Source organism: Chiloscyllium plagiosum, unplaced genomic scaffold (genome assembly GCF_037043375.1).
Source record: "Chiloscyllium plagiosum isolate Xiang-an unplaced genomic scaffold, Cpla_swu_hap1 HiC_scaffold_6, whole genome shotgun sequence".
Taxonomy (NCBI): domain Eukaryota; kingdom Metazoa; phylum Chordata; class Chondrichthyes; order Orectolobiformes; family Hemiscylliidae; genus Chiloscyllium; species Chiloscyllium plagiosum.
The window spans coordinates 83,007,219-83,025,117 of NW_028270144.1; the positions used below are offsets into that span (position 1 = coordinate 83,007,219).

Sequence of the window (17,899 nt, forward strand, 5' to 3'; positions counted from 1 at the left end):
GGAAGAGAGGTGATCTGATTGAGGTATGCAAGGTAATGAGAGGCATGGATAGAGTCAATAGCCGGAGGCTTTTCCCCAGTGCAGAATTGACTGCATGAGTGGTCATAGTTTAAAGATACTAGGAGAATGGTATAGAGGAGACTCCAGAGGTAGATTCTTTACGCAGGGAGTTGCGAATGCATGGAATGCCTTGCCAGCGGTGGTGGTGGAAGCAGAGTCATTAGGGACATTTAAGTGACTGCTGGACATACACATGGACAGCAGTGAATTGAGGGGTGAGTAGGTTAGGTTATTTTAATTTAGGTTAGCATATTTTATTTTAGGTTAGGAATAGTCCTCTGCACAACATCGTGGGCCGAAGGGCCTGTTCTGTGCTGTACTTTTCTATGTTCTATTTAAAATCTTATTCCAAAAATGTCCTTCAAGAAGATGACCTTTTCTGGGTTTCTTCCTGATTTGTCAATATCAAGGCATTCTTAATGCCAGTACTAGGCAAACTCAGCAGGTCCGGCAGCATCTGTGAAGAGAGAAACAGAGGTAATGTTTCAAATCCAGTATGATTCTTCAGAATAGAAAGAGGTTTGAGAACTGTTTATTCGAGTTTAGATAGAGGCAGAGGATGGTATTTTCAGTGAGTATTTCCAGAAATATGTTTTGATTTCAAGGGAGCAGAAGGTGTAGAGGCCCAGTGCAAACATCGATGTAAAATGTGTATAAATTAAGGTGTGAAAGGGAGAGAATGGATCCTTTCTACTAAGAGCAGTATAAATTGGGCAAGGATTTGGAGGGGGGAGGGCGGGAATTTCTGTAAAGTATCTAAGGGGAAAGTGGGGACTTAATTCCTTGAGCTTGTGTTGTACTTCATTGGAACATGTAGCAACTCAAGACAGAAATGTTAGCAAGACAGCAAGATGTTTTATTTGAATGACAAGCAACTGGAAGGTCAGGGTTGTTCTGCGGGCAGAACCGTTCCGTTAAGTGGTCACTAAGCCTATGTTGTGAGCAGTGAATGCAATAGACCAAATTGTAAGAGGTACAAACAAAACACTGCTTCACCTGGAAGATGTGTTTGGAGCCGTGGATAGTAATGAGATGAATGGTCCCTGTAGAATGCTGACAGTGGAGGGAAGGAGAAGTTGTGTTTGGAGGTGGTAGAAACCATGGATGATCGTTTGAATGTGGGGACTTATGGATGGAAAGTGAGGATAATAGAGATCGAATGAGGTGAGAGCATAATGGGGAGAGGCGGGCCAGACACAGTTGAGAGGTAGTCCTCCATTAAAGAAGATGACTGAACTGTTAGTGAAAATGAGCTGACTCTTTACTTCCTTCTGTCTGAAACTCAAACTGTTCTGTAAATTGGGTCCAGTGGGCTCCAAGAGTTTGTGTTCACTCGCACACATATATCCAGTAGTCTTTGATTGGAGTTCTCAACCCCAAGTTAATGTTATGATGGCATGGGTTTGAATCTCATGGCAGTTGGTAAGAATTTGAGTTCAATAAATAGGGGAAAAACATGATCACCAGCTAATAGTTACATGGCTCAGACAAGATGGGCATAATGACCCTACTTAAATGTCCTATTATTCTGACAAATGTCATTAAAAACTCATCTGGTTTACTAATGCCTTTTGTATTTACTTTTTTTTTAATCAACTTGTTGAGATGTTATTAGATACCTCTGGAGAGGTGGGACTTGAACCTGGATCCAAGAGTAAGGGTTCCCAACATCCCCTCCAGTATTGCTGTTTGACCTTACCTTGTCTGGCCTGCACTTAATTACCCTCAAATGGGCCTAGGAAGCCATTTTGAATTGAGGCGTAATGGCATAATGGAGGGGATGGGCAAAAAACCTGGGCCAGGCAGTGAAGTCTGTATCCTACAAACAAGTAAAAAGAAAAACAAAAAAGCATAGAGTGATCAGAGATTAGATGCTCAGAGTTGATTGATATCTAGATTTGAGGTAGACAAGTGCTCTAAACCCTATTTCTCTCTCATAATGCTGGCAAAAGGAATGAGCATATTTGGTGTGTGTTATGTGATGTCAAGGTGACTGGGGGTCTTCATGCTGAATCAGTTTTCTTTCAGTGATGATTTGGAGATGCCGGTGTTGGACTGGGGTGTACAAAGTTAAAAATCACACAACACCAGGTTATAGCCCAACAGGTTTAATTGGAAGCACACTAGCTTTCGGAGCGACACTCTGATGTAGGCGCACCTGATGAAGGAGCGTCGCTCTGAAAGCTAGTGTGCTTCCAATTAAACCTGTTGGACTATAACCTGATGTTGTGTGTGGTTTTTAACTTATTTCAGTGAAACTTTGAAAATAGATTTTTCTTGTAAAAATTGAATGCAATTAATTTGTCAGTCTTTCAGTTTCAACAGTAGTCAAATTTAGGTCTTCAGACTGACATTGAAGAGGGTTTTGGACCCAATCAAATTTTGTCGTCCAAGTTAGAGGAAAAGGATATAGCATATGCCTCCAAGTAGCTGAAATATCTGGTCGTTGACAGTGGGATACTCCAATTTCATGATCAGGCACCAAGTTGGGTGAAAGAGTCGAAATTAACATCATACAACTCTTCAAAATGTAATTTTCTTCATGAATGCTATACTTCTTTGAAATTAGAAAGGAGGCAAATCTGATTTTCGACACTGAGGAAAAACAATAACATCTATTCTTGTGCAGTCCATTTAAAAACAAGTGGCTTGCACAACAATTCAAAAACTTGTACCCTTTCTTTTGACAGCCAGTGGACCTTTTTGGGAAACAATGAAACATCATGGTCAGACACCACTGTCTTCACGCAAGTTTCACATGCAAGAAGCGAGTGAGACTTAATGCAAATCTCAATTGATGTGACCCACTGCAATTTCTCACCTTGTTCTGTATTTAGTTCTTTGGTTTCGAGTTGTTCGCTGTGAATCATACAGAGTCCAAAGAGCAGAGGGAGAAACTTCATTTCCTAAGATAAACAGGTTTATTTTGTGGCATGCTGTGGCTTGAGCCCTATTAGTATAAGATCCAACTTTGCAATCAAAGGGAACATTTTCGTTCTCTACTCCTTTTGAATTGTCTTTGGTGCAAAGCTCACCTCAAAAGGTGTTCTTTCAGCTATTACAGAAACATCTCAGGTGCACTTAATATGAACCGTCTCTCTTTGTCATTGGAAACCATGAGCATTTTTCCAATATATTCCTTATAGAGTTTTCAAGTGCCACTTAGGTTTATTTGACTTCATGCTTTCACTTGACAGCACTTAGAGACAATTTAGGCACTTTGGCTGCACTTTGGATTTGGTGAAAATGCAAATTAACCCACACTTGAGGAAATCTTTGTCATACTTAAGAACTTGTTTGTGACAGTTGGGTGCACACATCGCAGCCAGAGATGAGACCTCAGAATTCATTCCCTTCTAATTCAATCCGTTCCCTGCTGCACCACGGCTAGAGGCAAAAGAATCAGGCATGTGCATATGATGAAAGCTTGAAGCCAATCCTGGCCATGACCCAAATTGCTTACCCTGCAGTCATATCCAATGATTTTGGAACCTCTGTTCTAGTCTTAATCACTTTCCTCTACACAATATACAGATTGCCTTATGGTGATCTATTTTGTTGAGAGTATTATATGTACATATTTATGGATAATCATACTTTATGATTTGAAACATGTTGTGGTATTGCCTACAAGCCATGAGTAAATTAGAAAGTCAACTTGTTTGTGAGATTATCTAATTGTATTCGGGGATAAGGGCCAAAGGCAGATACGTGGACTTGGGCCAACCGATTAACTGTGATTCATTGAAGGTGAAACAGGCACAAGGGGCTGAATGACCTGTTCCTGTTCCTAATTTCCCAGATGGATAATCATGTGTGCACTTACACCTTTGGCACCAGTGGGGTGATTTCTACATCACTTGATGTACCAGCTTTAAATTTAGCGTGGGTGATTTTGATTTAGCTGAAGTGAGAGCTTCAGTAATGTATAATACAGCAAATGGTGATGCCACGAAGATTAGCCATGATTTAATGCTTCAAAGCTACCTAAAATTGGTTGCAACTGATCTTCCAATAGTAAACGGCATTTTTACATTAGACAGCTAGATAAGTGTTGCTGCTGGCATGGTTATGATTCGTCAGTAATGTTGACAAATAGGATCAGATCATAAGATGAGCATTTCAGATACAGTATGCAGTAGTGTACATCTTCAGCTTTATGCATATTCTTTGAAAGAGCTTTTCTAATTCAACCTCAGTACAAAAATTCTATGTTGAATTCTAGTAAGTGTGGTAGACTTTGAAAGGAGTAACAATTCATCACTAAATGAGAACTAGATGCTGAACTAAAGGTTTGACTGGTAATAAGCAGGAAGGAATGCAAGCCATTTGCGGTATTCTTTGAGTTACTCTAAGTGGGTCAATAAATGTAAGTCTTTGTAGAAATGTTCTGAATATTAACTTCAGTATTTTAAACTAAATAATTAATTAGGAATGCTTGTACAACTTTTTAAAAGAAACTGCTGGGAGGATTTCCACACAGAATTTTGCAGTTTACCTGACACAAATTTCTATTTGAGAATTTTAAGAGACCTGTGTTGAGGTTTTGCTATAGAGGTTACTCATTACATTTATTGTATGACTTATTGTAATAAACTCTTTATTTGAGTTAGGAGCCCATAGTTTTGGAGGTAGCATGTTAGCACGGAATGTTGATTTTACCTAACTAATGGAATAGGATTACAGACATTGAGAAGGTAAAGACAATGTAGATGGGAAAAAATGGGAGAAAATGTGAAGGAAGAATAGGGGAGCAGAATTTTAAATGGAGAAAGACTGCAGAAAAGTACAGCATGGAATGATTTGAGTCTTTGTGATCTTCACAGAAACCTTGAAAGACCTTGTAAATTAATAAAACAAAATACAGGTAATAGGGAAAGAAGATACTGCCATAAGTAGGCCATTCAACCATAGACAGGAGGCAGGAAGAACACAGTAAGCCAGGCAGCATCAGGAGCTGAAGAAGTCGACATTTCGGGTGTAACCCTTCTTCAGGGCTACTTCAGTAACACATTCTCCTGAATTGTTTCCTCCTTGTAGCTGGTGAAAGCCCCTCCCAAAGACACAGTACAAAGTTACACCTTCAAGAGGAATCTCTGACATGATCTCTGTCAGGCAAATGCAAGAAAAATTTCAAGAGCACCGCCAGATTCTATAGTGCATTCACAAACATGACCGAAGCATTTGACTCTTAATTAAAAATCCCTTTATAAAATCCATTGAAGTTTAAACAGCAAATATCCAGTTACCCTATATACTTGACTAACAGTAGGACTTCTGTACAAGTTGACTGAGACTTATAGGCAAAAAAATCCTTATTCTTTCTATTTACCACCTATTTACTGATGAAGTCCATGCTCTCTCTGGTGCAAACATATTCATTCAAAAGTGGATGTTCAGCTCCTTGTGTTTGCATACATAAAGGTATGCTATCAAGGCCCCCATATTGGTGTTTGTTACAACTCTCCAATCCTGATTTCAAACATGGCAGCATGGTGTCAGGGAGGATCAGCAGAAATTAAAGTTAGTGAGATAGAGTTTGGTGATTGCAGAGGACATTAATATTTTTCACTAAGATTACTTCTCATTAGCAGTGAACCGAGGCACAATCTCTGCACTCTTTCCAGGTATATCACCCAAGTGAACCTTCTCTAAATCTAATAAATTCATATCCTTTCTTAACTGAGAAGACCAAAATGATATGCAGAAATCCGGGGTGACCTTGCCAATATTCCATACAACTCTAACAAAACATTATGGAGTGTGGGCCTTTATTTCAATGGGAATTAAGCTTGAAATGAGAAATTGTCATTTTTTTTCATAAGTTTGCCAGGGTTTAGAAGCAAGTGCCAGAAAGGTAAAAGCAGAAAATCTCATTTTGGAGGTCCTGTAATCCACTAGACTTTGGACCAAGAGATAGAGGCTTTAATATGGTTGAATACGTCTGTTTGGTCAGTTTGGTTAGGATGGGCCAAATGGCTTCTGTTACGATGTAAATCTTTGAATTTCATCACTTAAAAAAGCTGTGCTGTTTGTAATCTGATTGCTGATTTTTTTTTTCCAACCATACCAGACTCTACTTATGTTTGAAGAAGCTTTAATTTGCCGGTGCTGTTGTCTCCTGTTTTGGTGTTGAAAGTATTTTTAAAGAATTTATATTAATTTGATTTAAATGTGCAAATCTTCTCGTTTTTATGTAGGTATTGTAGTGTCTTCATAGAGACAAAGTTCTATAGCATAGAAGCGGATGCTTTAGTCCAACTTGTCTGTGCTGACCACGTATTCTAAAACAATCTATTCTCATTGGCCAGTATTTGGCCCATATCCTTTTTTTTTATTCCTTTTCCTATTCATGTAGCCATCCAGATGCCTTTAAAATGTTGTTATTGTACCAGGGCCCATCACTTCCTCTGGCAGCTCATTCCAGATATGCACTATCCTCTATGTGCAAAAGTTGTCCCTTAGATTGCTTTTAAATCTTTCCTCTTTCCCTTAATCCTATTCCCTCTAGTTTTGGATTCCCCTACCCTGGGAAAAATACCTTTGGCTATTCACCCTATCCATGCCTCGCATGATTTTATAAACCTCTATATGGTCAACCGCTGACATTTCCTGGGAAAATAGCCCTAGCCTGTGTCTCCCTATGGCTCAAACCCTCCTGTCCCAGCAACATCCAAATATGGGTGTGTTCTTCTGTTTGATGAAGATTCCTGAAGAAGGGCTAATGCCCGAAACGTCGATTCTCCTGTTCCCTAGATGCTGCCTGACCTGCTGCGTTTTTCCAGCAACACATTTCCATCTCTGATCTCCAGCATCTGCAGACCTCACTTTCTCCACTCAGGTGGATAGAGCTTGTCAGAAGGCCTATGGTGTATTAGCGTTCATTAGCAGAGGGATTGAATTCAAGAGTCGTGAAGTGATGTTGCAACTGTACAGGACTTTGGTTAGGCCACAGTTGGAGTACTGTGTGCAGTTCTGGTCGCCTCACTTTAGGAAAGATGTGGAAGCTTTGGAGAGGGTGCAGAGAAGATTTACCAGGATGTTGCCTGGAATGGAGAATAGGTCGTACGAGGATAGGTTGAGAGTGCTAGGCCTTTTCTCATTGGAACGGCGAAGGATGAGGGGTGACTTGATAGAGGTTTATAAGATGATCAGAGGAATAGATAGAGTAGACAGTCAGAAACTTTTTCCCCGGTTACATCAGAGTGTTACAAGGGGACATAAATTTAAGGTGAAGGGTGGAAGGTATAGGGGAGATGTCAGGGGTGGGTTCTTTACCCAGAGAGTGGTGGGGGCATGGAATGCGCTGCCTGTGGGAGTGGCAGAGTCACAATCTTTGGTGACCTTTAAGCGGCAATTGGATAGGTACATGGATGGGTGCTTAAGCTAGGACAAATGTTCGGCACAACATCGTGGGCCGAAGGGCCTGTTCTGTGCTGTATTGCTCTATGTTCTATGACCCAGGTTTGATTTCAGCCTTATGCGACTGTGTAGAGTTTGCATGTTCTCCTCGTGTCTCCATGTGTTTCCTCCGGGTACTCTGGTTTCCTCCCATAGTCCAAAGCAAATGAGGTAGATTGGCCATGCTAAAAATTGCCCCTTAGTGTCCAGATATGTGCAGGTTAGGTGGGCTAACCATGGTAATAGTGCCATGCGGGGTTACGGAGCTGGAGTGGTTCTGGGTGGGGTGCTGTTCGGAGGGTTGGTAAGTCTTGATGGGCTGAAATGGCTTCTTTCTGCATTGTAGGGTTTCTATGATTCTGTGATTTTCTATTTTACAGCTTTATATGTTCTTCAACATGGTATACTCTCTCTTTTCAATTTTAAATTGATTACTGAAAGTATTGTTTGTGTTCCAGTGAGGTGAGCGTTTAATTAAGGGAGAGCTATTTAGCAAAAGAATATGGTCTTATCATTCTACACTGGCAACTTGCATTTATATTATGCAATGCTTATTAATGGTCCAGAATGCCTTGCAGAGATGTTATCACTTTTTCTTAAAACTTTGAAGTGAAAGTTGCTTGATTTTCCTTGTTTACACTCTAAATTCATTTAGCTGCTTTTGGGAAAAATATATCTTTGCATATTAGATATTACCTCTTATTTTAAATTTTATGAAATATGTAACCACTTCACAAAACTGGAAAATTCTTGATGGCCTTGACATATTAGAACCAGTGACTTCAGTTTCAAGTTGATTTTTCTTAAGCTCTTAAGGTTGCTTACTTGCTTGCTAATGGAATCTGAAATGTCATTTTTAATCAAAGTATACAAACTGCTTGGGGATCTCCTGTGGTACACTGTTTGTGTTCCTATTTCTGGGCCAGGAATTCCACGTTCAGGTCCCACCCGCTCCTGAAATGTGTAATAACATGCCTGAATAGACTAATGTAGAAAATATCTCCAAATTGTTAAGGAGATCCAAAACAGAAACCTCTGCGGTGATGTTGCAGCTGTAATATAAATTTACTACAGCCTAAAAATGATTTTTTTCACGAGGCAAAAATACTTTCTAACTGACGGCTATAATTTAAATTACTGGTGTGTTTATGAACAAACCTTAAAAGGATTGTTTTTACAATGTCAGTTGATGACGATTGAAGTTTCAGTACACTACAGGTTTAGTTGTGTGATGAGTAAATTAATATATTTGAAATTCTGTTACTGAGTTTCAATAACATATACACAACCATAGGTTTCTCCCTTGATATCTATTGAAGCAAAACATCCTCTTGCTGTGATCTGAATGCCTGCTACATTTGCACAGCTCATATATTTGCACTGGTATATGCTAGCGCATTAAAAGCATCTGCTTGTTTGCATGGTGCTAGTGCATAGGAATTAGGCATCATTTGCACCGGGAGTGCAGAAGTCACGATTTTCTGGGCAGGGTCAGGAAGAAGCAGGTGTGTCTTAATTCAATAGTGTCCGAATGACCTGTTGACGTCCATGATGTGCAGTTGCATAATATGTTGCAATGAAATAGGAGACTAGTCATTTGATAAGCTACGGTACAGTGTTGACACCAAAAACAGTAGCAAAAACTTCTGATCTCAATTTTCTAACCTCAACAAAGAGATAAAATGCACCAAGTTGTGTGGCTACTTCTAATTACAGTGCTCCTGTAGGTGTATGATTTGTTTCCAGCTTAAAGATACATTTCCCCACTGGTGAGGGTATTTGAATCCTCAGTGATAAAGGAATACCTACTTTCTAACAAGTTGTTCACTGCTGTGCAGTGCAAATCTCTAGACTAAAACATTCATTGGAAAGGTCAGGGTCCAAACAAAAGTGTTATAGACCTCTACATTTCTTGCATCGGGGTACCTAATGCCATGAAAGAAATGAAATAACTGTTGGAGAAAACAACCTGATCTAAATTTGTCTAATTTGAAGGATTTGGTTAGCTTTACACTTTCTTGAGGTAATGAACAAGCATATTGTAATTCTTTTTATTTCCCACTGTCTAGAAACACAGCCTGTTACATATTCAAACATGCAAAACTTCAGGATTGACTACACATACAAGCAACAAGTTCATGGGTTTAAATGATCATACTGTGCATGAGAACAACTTTGTTCTGGGACTGCTACATCTCAATGTGGAAAGCACTGACAAACTGCTACACGTGATAACATCTTGGTCAATGGTGGAAAATACAGCAATGGATAAAGGGTACTCTACTACAGAGAATGCTGTGGAGTGGATAATGCAAGACTCTGACAACTTGGATTCAGACAATGAATTGGAGCAACAGGGAATTGCCATGTTGGAGGCTGGTCCTTTAAATAAAGCTCATCAACAGCTTTGTAGATCACCAGGCTTAGAATCAAATCTACTAAAATGCACTGAGGTTCTACAGGATTTCAAAATAGATGGTGAACCAAAACCAAAGCAAGATTTAAGATCAACTGATGATGATAAAGACTACAAAACCAAAATGGAGTTTGCACTGAAACTTGGATATTCTGAAGAGCAGGTACAGCTTGTCCTAAATAAATTGGGAACAGATGCTCTTCCAAATGATATGCTAGGCGAACTTGTTAAGCTGGGGAATAAACTTGATTCTGATACTTCCTGTGGCACAAGTAACCCTGGAACTATGACTCCACGTGATACAACTTCAACAGATTCGCAAAGATCTGACTCTCCTATAGAAGAATTGGTGGATGATGGTGATAATCTAAAGCCTGTGGTCATTGATGGTAGTAATGTGGCAATGAGGTGAGTGGAAATATTGTGTGCTTCTCCTTGCCTCCCAGACTGTGGTAGCTGTAACTGTAGAATATTGAATTGCCAATCAGAACTATTAGTTTAAAGTAAGGTTTGTCCTGAGGGATGATGGTACAGCAGAAGAGGGAAGCATAGTATTCTGCTACTAACAAAAAATGATATCAAGCCATTTCACAAGTGAATAGCTATATTAGACCCTTTAATTAGGCTTTTTGTTGTTAAAGCTTGGAAGATGGATACATGAAAACTATTATTTGAATCTTGACCATCACTAACTACATCTGCAATATTATCTCTTAACTGCCATATATGGAAATTATTAGTTTTTCAAATAAATGATTTTGAATCAGCTTAACTTTGCAATTCCAGTTTTCACTAAATTTTGATTTTAGTTTTGCAGTCTCTGAACTCCTTGACATGCATGAAGGTGCAGTTCATTGTGCAGCATGCTTTCTTTTCCTCTGTGCTGCCAATAAGTTACATTGCTGTTCAAAAAAAAGTGACATTTGATTTTGAGAAGCAAATACCATATTAGAACGTTTGTTTTTTAAGGCTTCTGGGTTTTTTTTCCTATTTGTCAAAGTGTACTTAAGTACAGTTAGATTTTACAGGATCTTAAAATAGATGCTGAAAGCCAAAAGAAGATTTCAGACCAACTGAGGAGGGCAGAGTACCAAACCCAAATTGAATTTTTGCTGACATTAGGATATTCAGAATAACAGCTGCAGACTTCTGACTTGTGCCACAGTTACTCTCAAAATGGACTGTGGGAGCTAGAGACAGAGAAAATATTTCAATAATCAATTTATAGATAATATTTAGGTTTACAGATTTTTAAAGTCTGCACCAAGTTAATTATATTAGCAAAATTTGTGATTTAAAATTGTTTCTCTTGTCTCAATAAGTTTTCCATCTGTGTATCTTGGCTATATTACTGTGATTCTTTACCAATTGGTAATTAACTGTGCAGGCCTGAGGATTTTTTTCTAATCTTTTATTTTCCTCACTCCAAACCTACTTTTAATAACTATTGTAAAAGCAGCAAAGGTGGCACAACCCTTGTCAGCAGGTTTGATGACAGTCAGGGTTACATCTGGAAGTGCAGATTACAACCAGTACAGAGGGAGTTGGATGAAATTGGTTGAGGGGAATAGAGAAATTACGGCAGCTGATACCTGCTCGTCAGTAAGATATAAATCTTCTCAAAACTCGCTTGTAAGATAAGAAGCCAGATGCGAGGGTTCCAGGTTGAGCAAGAGTATCAGAGATGCTCCAAAGGAAGTATGGAGTGGACATTTAAATGTTGTGTTTGACTGCAGCAATGAAAAGTGAAATTCATCAAACCAATCATCTGGAATTGTTGCTAGGTTCCATGCTCTTTCAAAGGTTAGATGTACAGTGGTATACTGTTTTTAAATACAATGGCTTGGCTTTTAACTGAAATAACAGTGGATTTAGCATGTTGCATACATGCAGATCTATGTAACTATCTAATTTGACCAATCACTTCCAAAAAAAAGGCTTGACACAGCGTTCAAAAATCATGTTAAGCTTGACTATGGTCATTTTATGACGATAAAGTAATTACATTAACTTAGTAACAAACTGTTGATATACTATAAAATTATTTTTATAAAACTATCAATACACAAAAACTCAGAGAACTGAATGCTGAAACCATAAAATACTGGTGCCTTTTTTGGGTGAAGTTTAGAGACACTGCCTTTTTGAATTTATATTTTTACATTTAAAAGTATGCTTTCTTAAAAAAAATTCCTCAATGATTTCAACTGGTTGCCATCCCCTCTCCTGTTCTGACGAATGCTCGCAAGGAATTAAGGGATATGAGAAAAGTGTGGGTAAGTGGCATTGAAATGCCCATCAACCACGATTGAATGGCAGAGTGGACTCGATGGGCCGAATGACCTTCCTTCCACACCTATTTCTTATGGTCTTATGATTCAATAGCAAAAGACTTGACCTAAAATTCTGCAATTTCCTGGGACCTTTCCTCATTTGAATAAAAAGTCCCCAGATGTAAATTATCCTTCTTCTGCAGTAGTCGTAGAACTCCAACTCCTGGTTAGACAAATACACAAGGTAGGTCAGTGAGTACAGGTATCAGTGAATTGGACTTGTGACAAGTTAGGAATGGACATACAACAACAACATACCACGGTCTACTAATGCATGTGAGAATTCATTCTAAAGGTCTATATTCAAACCATTAGTATACTTAAGGAACAGAAGTGGCCCCAGAATTTAACCCTGGGGGTGTCACTATCTATTTTCAGTCATCTGCAAGAAATCTTTCCAGGTGGTGTTTTGTAGAAAAACAATTTAAAAAGAAAAGTCCGAGTGTTTCTGTGATTTGTGCATGACGTCATCGATTATAAAAGGAATGGTTAAATACATTAGTTAGGCTGTTTTTTTACTATCATGTACACACTTGCAGGCACCCTATTACAGGAAGGATTTTTGACCTATGAGAAGGATATGAGTGAAATTTGTGGGATTAATATTAAAGAATTAGAAGTAATAGTTATGAAGAGATATTCAAAGAAATTGAGTCTTTCCTTCTGAAACTGAATAGTTTAAGGTTGAAATTTTAAGATTGTGAAAATGATTTAAAGTCATAAGTAACTGTGATTATTCTGGTTGTTTGTTGAACCACTTACTTAAAGGGATGTTAACACTGTCACTTTTCCATTATATTAAAATGCTCTTGGTAGTATTGGAACATGCTTTACTTATAGTGATTGAGACCTAATATTAAGAGAGTTGAAATATAAGATTTGAGAAAGGGTAAAGAATTGAGACTAGGCTGATTTGATTTGAAGAGTGAGAATTGGCGCAAGTACCATAAATCAAATGACAGCATCTGTGCTGTAATTCAGAATAGTTTTTCACTTTGTTTTTAATCCTTCCCCTCCTGAACAATCAACTTTTCACGATGGTTTAAATCTACCTTCATAATTTACATTAAAGTCCATTGTTACTTTTATCTGTGCTTCATTTTCTATGTTTATGTTTCAGTATATAAAGATGCTTTTTGACAAATTTTAATTCACTTTTTGTAGTACTACCTCTAACTTGCTGATTTTTATTTTGACATAACTGGGGAAAAAATGATATTAAATATCTGGTTTTAAGATTCACTTTTATTTTTTGCAGTCATGGTAACAAGGAAGTGTTCTCCTGTCGAGGTATTAAGTTAGCAGTGGACTGGTTTTTGGAAAGAAGTCATAAAGATATCACTGTGTTTGTGCCTGCCTGGAGGAAGGAACAGTCAAGGCCTGATGCCCTCATCACGGGTAACTTATTTTAATGACTCAATTGGTTTGAATTAGTGAATAAATATTGCCAGTAATATTGCTGCTGATGGATTAGCAGTACACAAAGTCTTATGTATAAAAATTCCACCCATGAAGTAGCAACTTATTTTCTTTCTGTATTAGATCAATTGGCTCAGTATTTTTTCTGACTGCTTTTGCAACTTTAGTTCCGTATTGAACCAAAGTATTGCAATGCCCATGCAGGCATGAAATGCTTTTAATACCTTCCAAACTATATTCTCTTTTTTAAAAACAGACTCTGATGGAAGTTAAAAATGGCTCCTATGAGGTCAACTGACTTTTGTGGCTGCAACCATGTTCAAGCTTCTAGAAATTTCCAGTGTGAATTATAATGTGCGGCACCTTCTGTGAAATTTCATATCTGTACTTGTAAAGGGTTGCTCCAAATCCCAGACACATAAGCAAGAATTTCTTTGTCTCAAACTCTACCTAGGTATAAATGAGGGGTGGTAAATCTAAAGACATCAATCTACCGTCTATTGCTTATCAATAATGTTTTGACTTTGTGGTTGAAATTGCACTGTTACTGTTACCTTGCATTATGCATCAGTGGCAATTCATAATGTGATCAAAACTACAGTAATTTTGATATCCTCTTTATAACAAACCTCAGTCTGCATGGAAGCAGTCTCCAAACGAACATCAACAACATCACAACTGCAGAGAAAAGGCTGTGCTGTCTGGCCTTTTCAAGAACTGAGGCTTGTAATTTAAAAAAAAGTCTCCTTGAACCCATTCCAAATGCTTCTGACTTTGTCCGCAAAGAATATGGCCCTTCAGTAGCAAGAGCTATAGGATTTGTCCACAGCACTTGATGAATAAACTTCAAAAGAACCTACGAAGCCTCCCAGATTCTGCCCTCATCCATCTGAACTTAGCTGAACTTCAAATTCAGAGTGAGGAAAGTTCCCTCCTTTATTGGACAGTCTGCAAATTAATATCAGTACGATCACAACTGCAGAGAACAGGCTGTGTTATTTGGCCTTTTTAAAAATTGGGAGGCACCATGAGCTTGTTTGGAAACTCCTGAGTTTGCTAGCAAAGAAGTTAGATCCCAAGTTACAAGCAACTGCTGAACAGGAACCTTTAAAGGAACCTTTTTATAATGTATCTGAATTCTGAACTCAGCCATCTGAACTTCAGCCCCAGAAAGGGAAGGCTCTATCCTGCACTGGATTCTTAAAGACATATGAATTGTTAACTATTCTGTTTCATTTTTAACATTTGATGGAAATGTACTCCTTTCTTTAATTGTATCTTTCTTTGGTATCTGTTGTGTGTTTGGCATAGAAACAGATCATTGTTGGGTGAGTGTGAGATGTTAATACTTATCTAAATCTGAAAGGCTGTTTTGTAAGTTGACCATGCACTGGTGATTTGGAAGCACATCGGCCTTAGCTAAATTACATTGCAGACAAATGGGGAGAAGTGGGGATTTCAGTTCCGTTTCTGACAATAACAGTGTGCTAATTCTTCCAGTTTAAGGAATGTTATTTTGTATCTGAGTCTTTTTAACATCAGAGCAAATAAGAAGTCCCCTCGATATAACCGCCAACTGAGGTTTGTATTCTTTTCAGGCCTTTGATGCTTTCAAATTAGATATACACAAATTGTCTTGTCAGTCTGTTATTCCATACAGAGCAATCCCTTAGGTTTGTAAGTTTACCTGCACCCAGTTTCCTTTAATTTCATTTTTGAATATTTGGACATTATTCACATTTGGTTAACTACCAAAGTGCACTTTGCTTTGAAAATAACCAAACACTGGAGAAGCATTTTGATTAGGGAGCTTAAAACTTCACTTTAAATTTCTAGAGAGTAATTCTGCAACCATTTTGCCGTAAGCACAAAATGAGCATTCTACAGTTCTTGATCTCTCAAACTTTCATCTTCATGTTGACATATATGAAATGCTAATCTAAGGACACAAAAGGCTGATAAGCTATTAAATTGTCTGAGTAGTAAAGAGTAATGTGCAATGTAGCGTTTCATTATGAAATCATCACAGGTTGACAACATTAGAAACTCTGAATATATTTAGGGTCAATGACATTTCATTATAGCACTACTTAATTTCTGAAGTTAGTACAAACAAAACTGCTACGTTATTCAATAACAACATTTTCCATTTCTATTTGTGGACAGAAGTTTTGGTTGATGTTTTGAAAATGAAAGTCAGCTTGTATACGTTTTCTTTAAGAGCCTAGGAAATGGAGACAGTTGTATGCTGAATTTTCTTTTTGTATCACATAGAGACATTGAGTCATACAGCAGGAAACCAACCCTTCAGTCCAAGCGGTCCATACTGACCATAATCCCAAATTAAACTAGTCTCACCTGCCTGCTCCTGGCCCATGTTCCTCCGACCATTTCCTATCCATGTACTTAGCCAAATGTCTTTTTAAACATTAAAATTGTACCCACATCCACCACTCCCTCAGGAAGTTAATTCCACATGCGAACTGCCCTCTGTATAAAAGAAAAATTGTTTTTTTTCAATCTTTCTCCTCTCTTCTTTAAAAGTGTGCACTCAGCCTTGAAATTTCTGATCCTAGGGAAAAGAAAATTACCATTAACTCTATCAGGTCATCTCTCAACTTCCTATGCCCGAGTGAAAAGAGTCCCAGCCGATCCAGCCTTTCTTTATAACTCAAACCTTTCATACCCGTCAACATCCTGGTAAATCTCTTATGAATCTTCTCCAGCTTAATGATATCCTTCCTCTCCACCTTCTCTATATGTACTCTTTAATGCCTCTAGTATCCAAAACCCATTAAACCCTGTCCTGATGCGAATTGTGGCTCAGTTCTCAACCACGAAGTTCCAAGTTCAGGTTTTACTTCAGAGTTTGAATGCAAAGATCAAGATAACTAGTGCAATAATTTGGGAGTACTGTACTTTTGGAGTGGCTGTCTTTTAAATGAGATTTTAAACCAACACTTATCTGCCTGCTCAGGGTTTCCAAAAAGATTAAGGGAATTATCCGTTTTGGCTTAGTCAAATGCACTGCATCCACCTGTCTCTGCCCAACCCAGCCTTATCCACACTATTAGTTACAGCCATTTGCAAATGGTAAATTCACTGTGCTTGGTTATATTTGTCAGGTGTCCAGTAACCGTGATGCTAATAAACATTTTTTATCAAATACTGACGTCATATTAATTGGCCTATAGTTATGTTTTCTGTCTCCCTCCTCCTTTGAATATAAGAATTACATTTGCTGTCTTCCCCATCCATGGCTAATCTAGGCAGTTCTTGAAGATTAAAACTAATGTATTCATTATCTCCAAAGCATAGAATTTTGCAGTATAGAAGAAGCTTTTGAATCTATTTTTGTCTGTAGCATTAAAAATATATAACTACCTAAATTTATCCTACTTTCCTGCACAAGGCCCGTAGCCTTGAATATATGACACTTCCAAGTATGCATCCAAACCCTTTTTAAAGTTGTGAAGTTTCCTGCCTCAACTACTGTCCTAGACAGTACATTCCACACCTTCCCCACCTTGTGGGTGAAAATGTTTTTCCTCTCATTGCCTCTGAGCTCCCACCTTTCACTTTAAAATTATGTCCCATTGTTACTGACCCTTCAATGAGAGGATAATTACTTTCCACCTACAGTCATAAGATTATATATCTCTATCAAGTCCTCCCTGAGCATTTTCTGCTCCAAAGAAAACAACTCGATCATAGATGGATCGTGTCCGTTTCGAGTTTTAAAGGTCGCTCGTCGACAGAATGACAACCCCTATCCAGCTAACCGTGGCCGGATGGTCTAAAGTGGGGACGGTATAAAAAAAATAAATAAACACTAAGGGAATCTTTGTGAAGCAGGACTCACGGCAAGGAACAAAATGAGAGAGAGGGTTATCGACCGTTAGACTAGGTATGCCCTCATCATTTGTTGCTTTTGTTGTGTTCTTACTTTAATTACTATACTTTTACCCGCCACCTTTAACTTATATACTCTAAAATACACTATCTTTATTAATAAAATCGTAAAATTGATATCTAAAATTGGCCAAGATGACCTAAATAAAATCATTAAACAGTTAAAAATTAGTTAAAATTATTAAAACTTTTAAAATATAACGTACCTTTAAAATCCAGACATCTAGGATCTCGAGTCGAGCGAAGTTGTTATGAGTCCATGAAGATTCGTAGGAGTTCAAGGGTTAAAGACAAGGTTAAGTTCGTGATGTTCTGGGCGAATGATTTATGTTTCTCGATTCCGAGGGTTTTCATCAAC

At 38.1% G+C, this 17,899-nt stretch overlaps 1 protein-coding gene across 1 annotated transcript in view; it reads left to right on the forward strand.

Annotated features, from left to right (window-relative positions):
• LOC122550718 (putative ribonuclease ZC3H12C) overlaps positions 1–17,899 on the forward strand; it is a 78,117-nt gene that overhangs the window by 39,864 nt on the left and 20,354 nt on the right. The window contains exons 2-3 of the mRNA XM_043691864.2: positions 9,531–10,285; positions 13,469–13,608. Coding sequence (XP_043547799.1) covers positions 9,600–10,285; positions 13,469–13,608 — 826 coding nt within the window. The 5' untranslated portion in view covers positions 9,531–9,599. The remainder of the gene's footprint in view (positions 1–9,530; positions 10,286–13,468; positions 13,609–17,899) is intronic.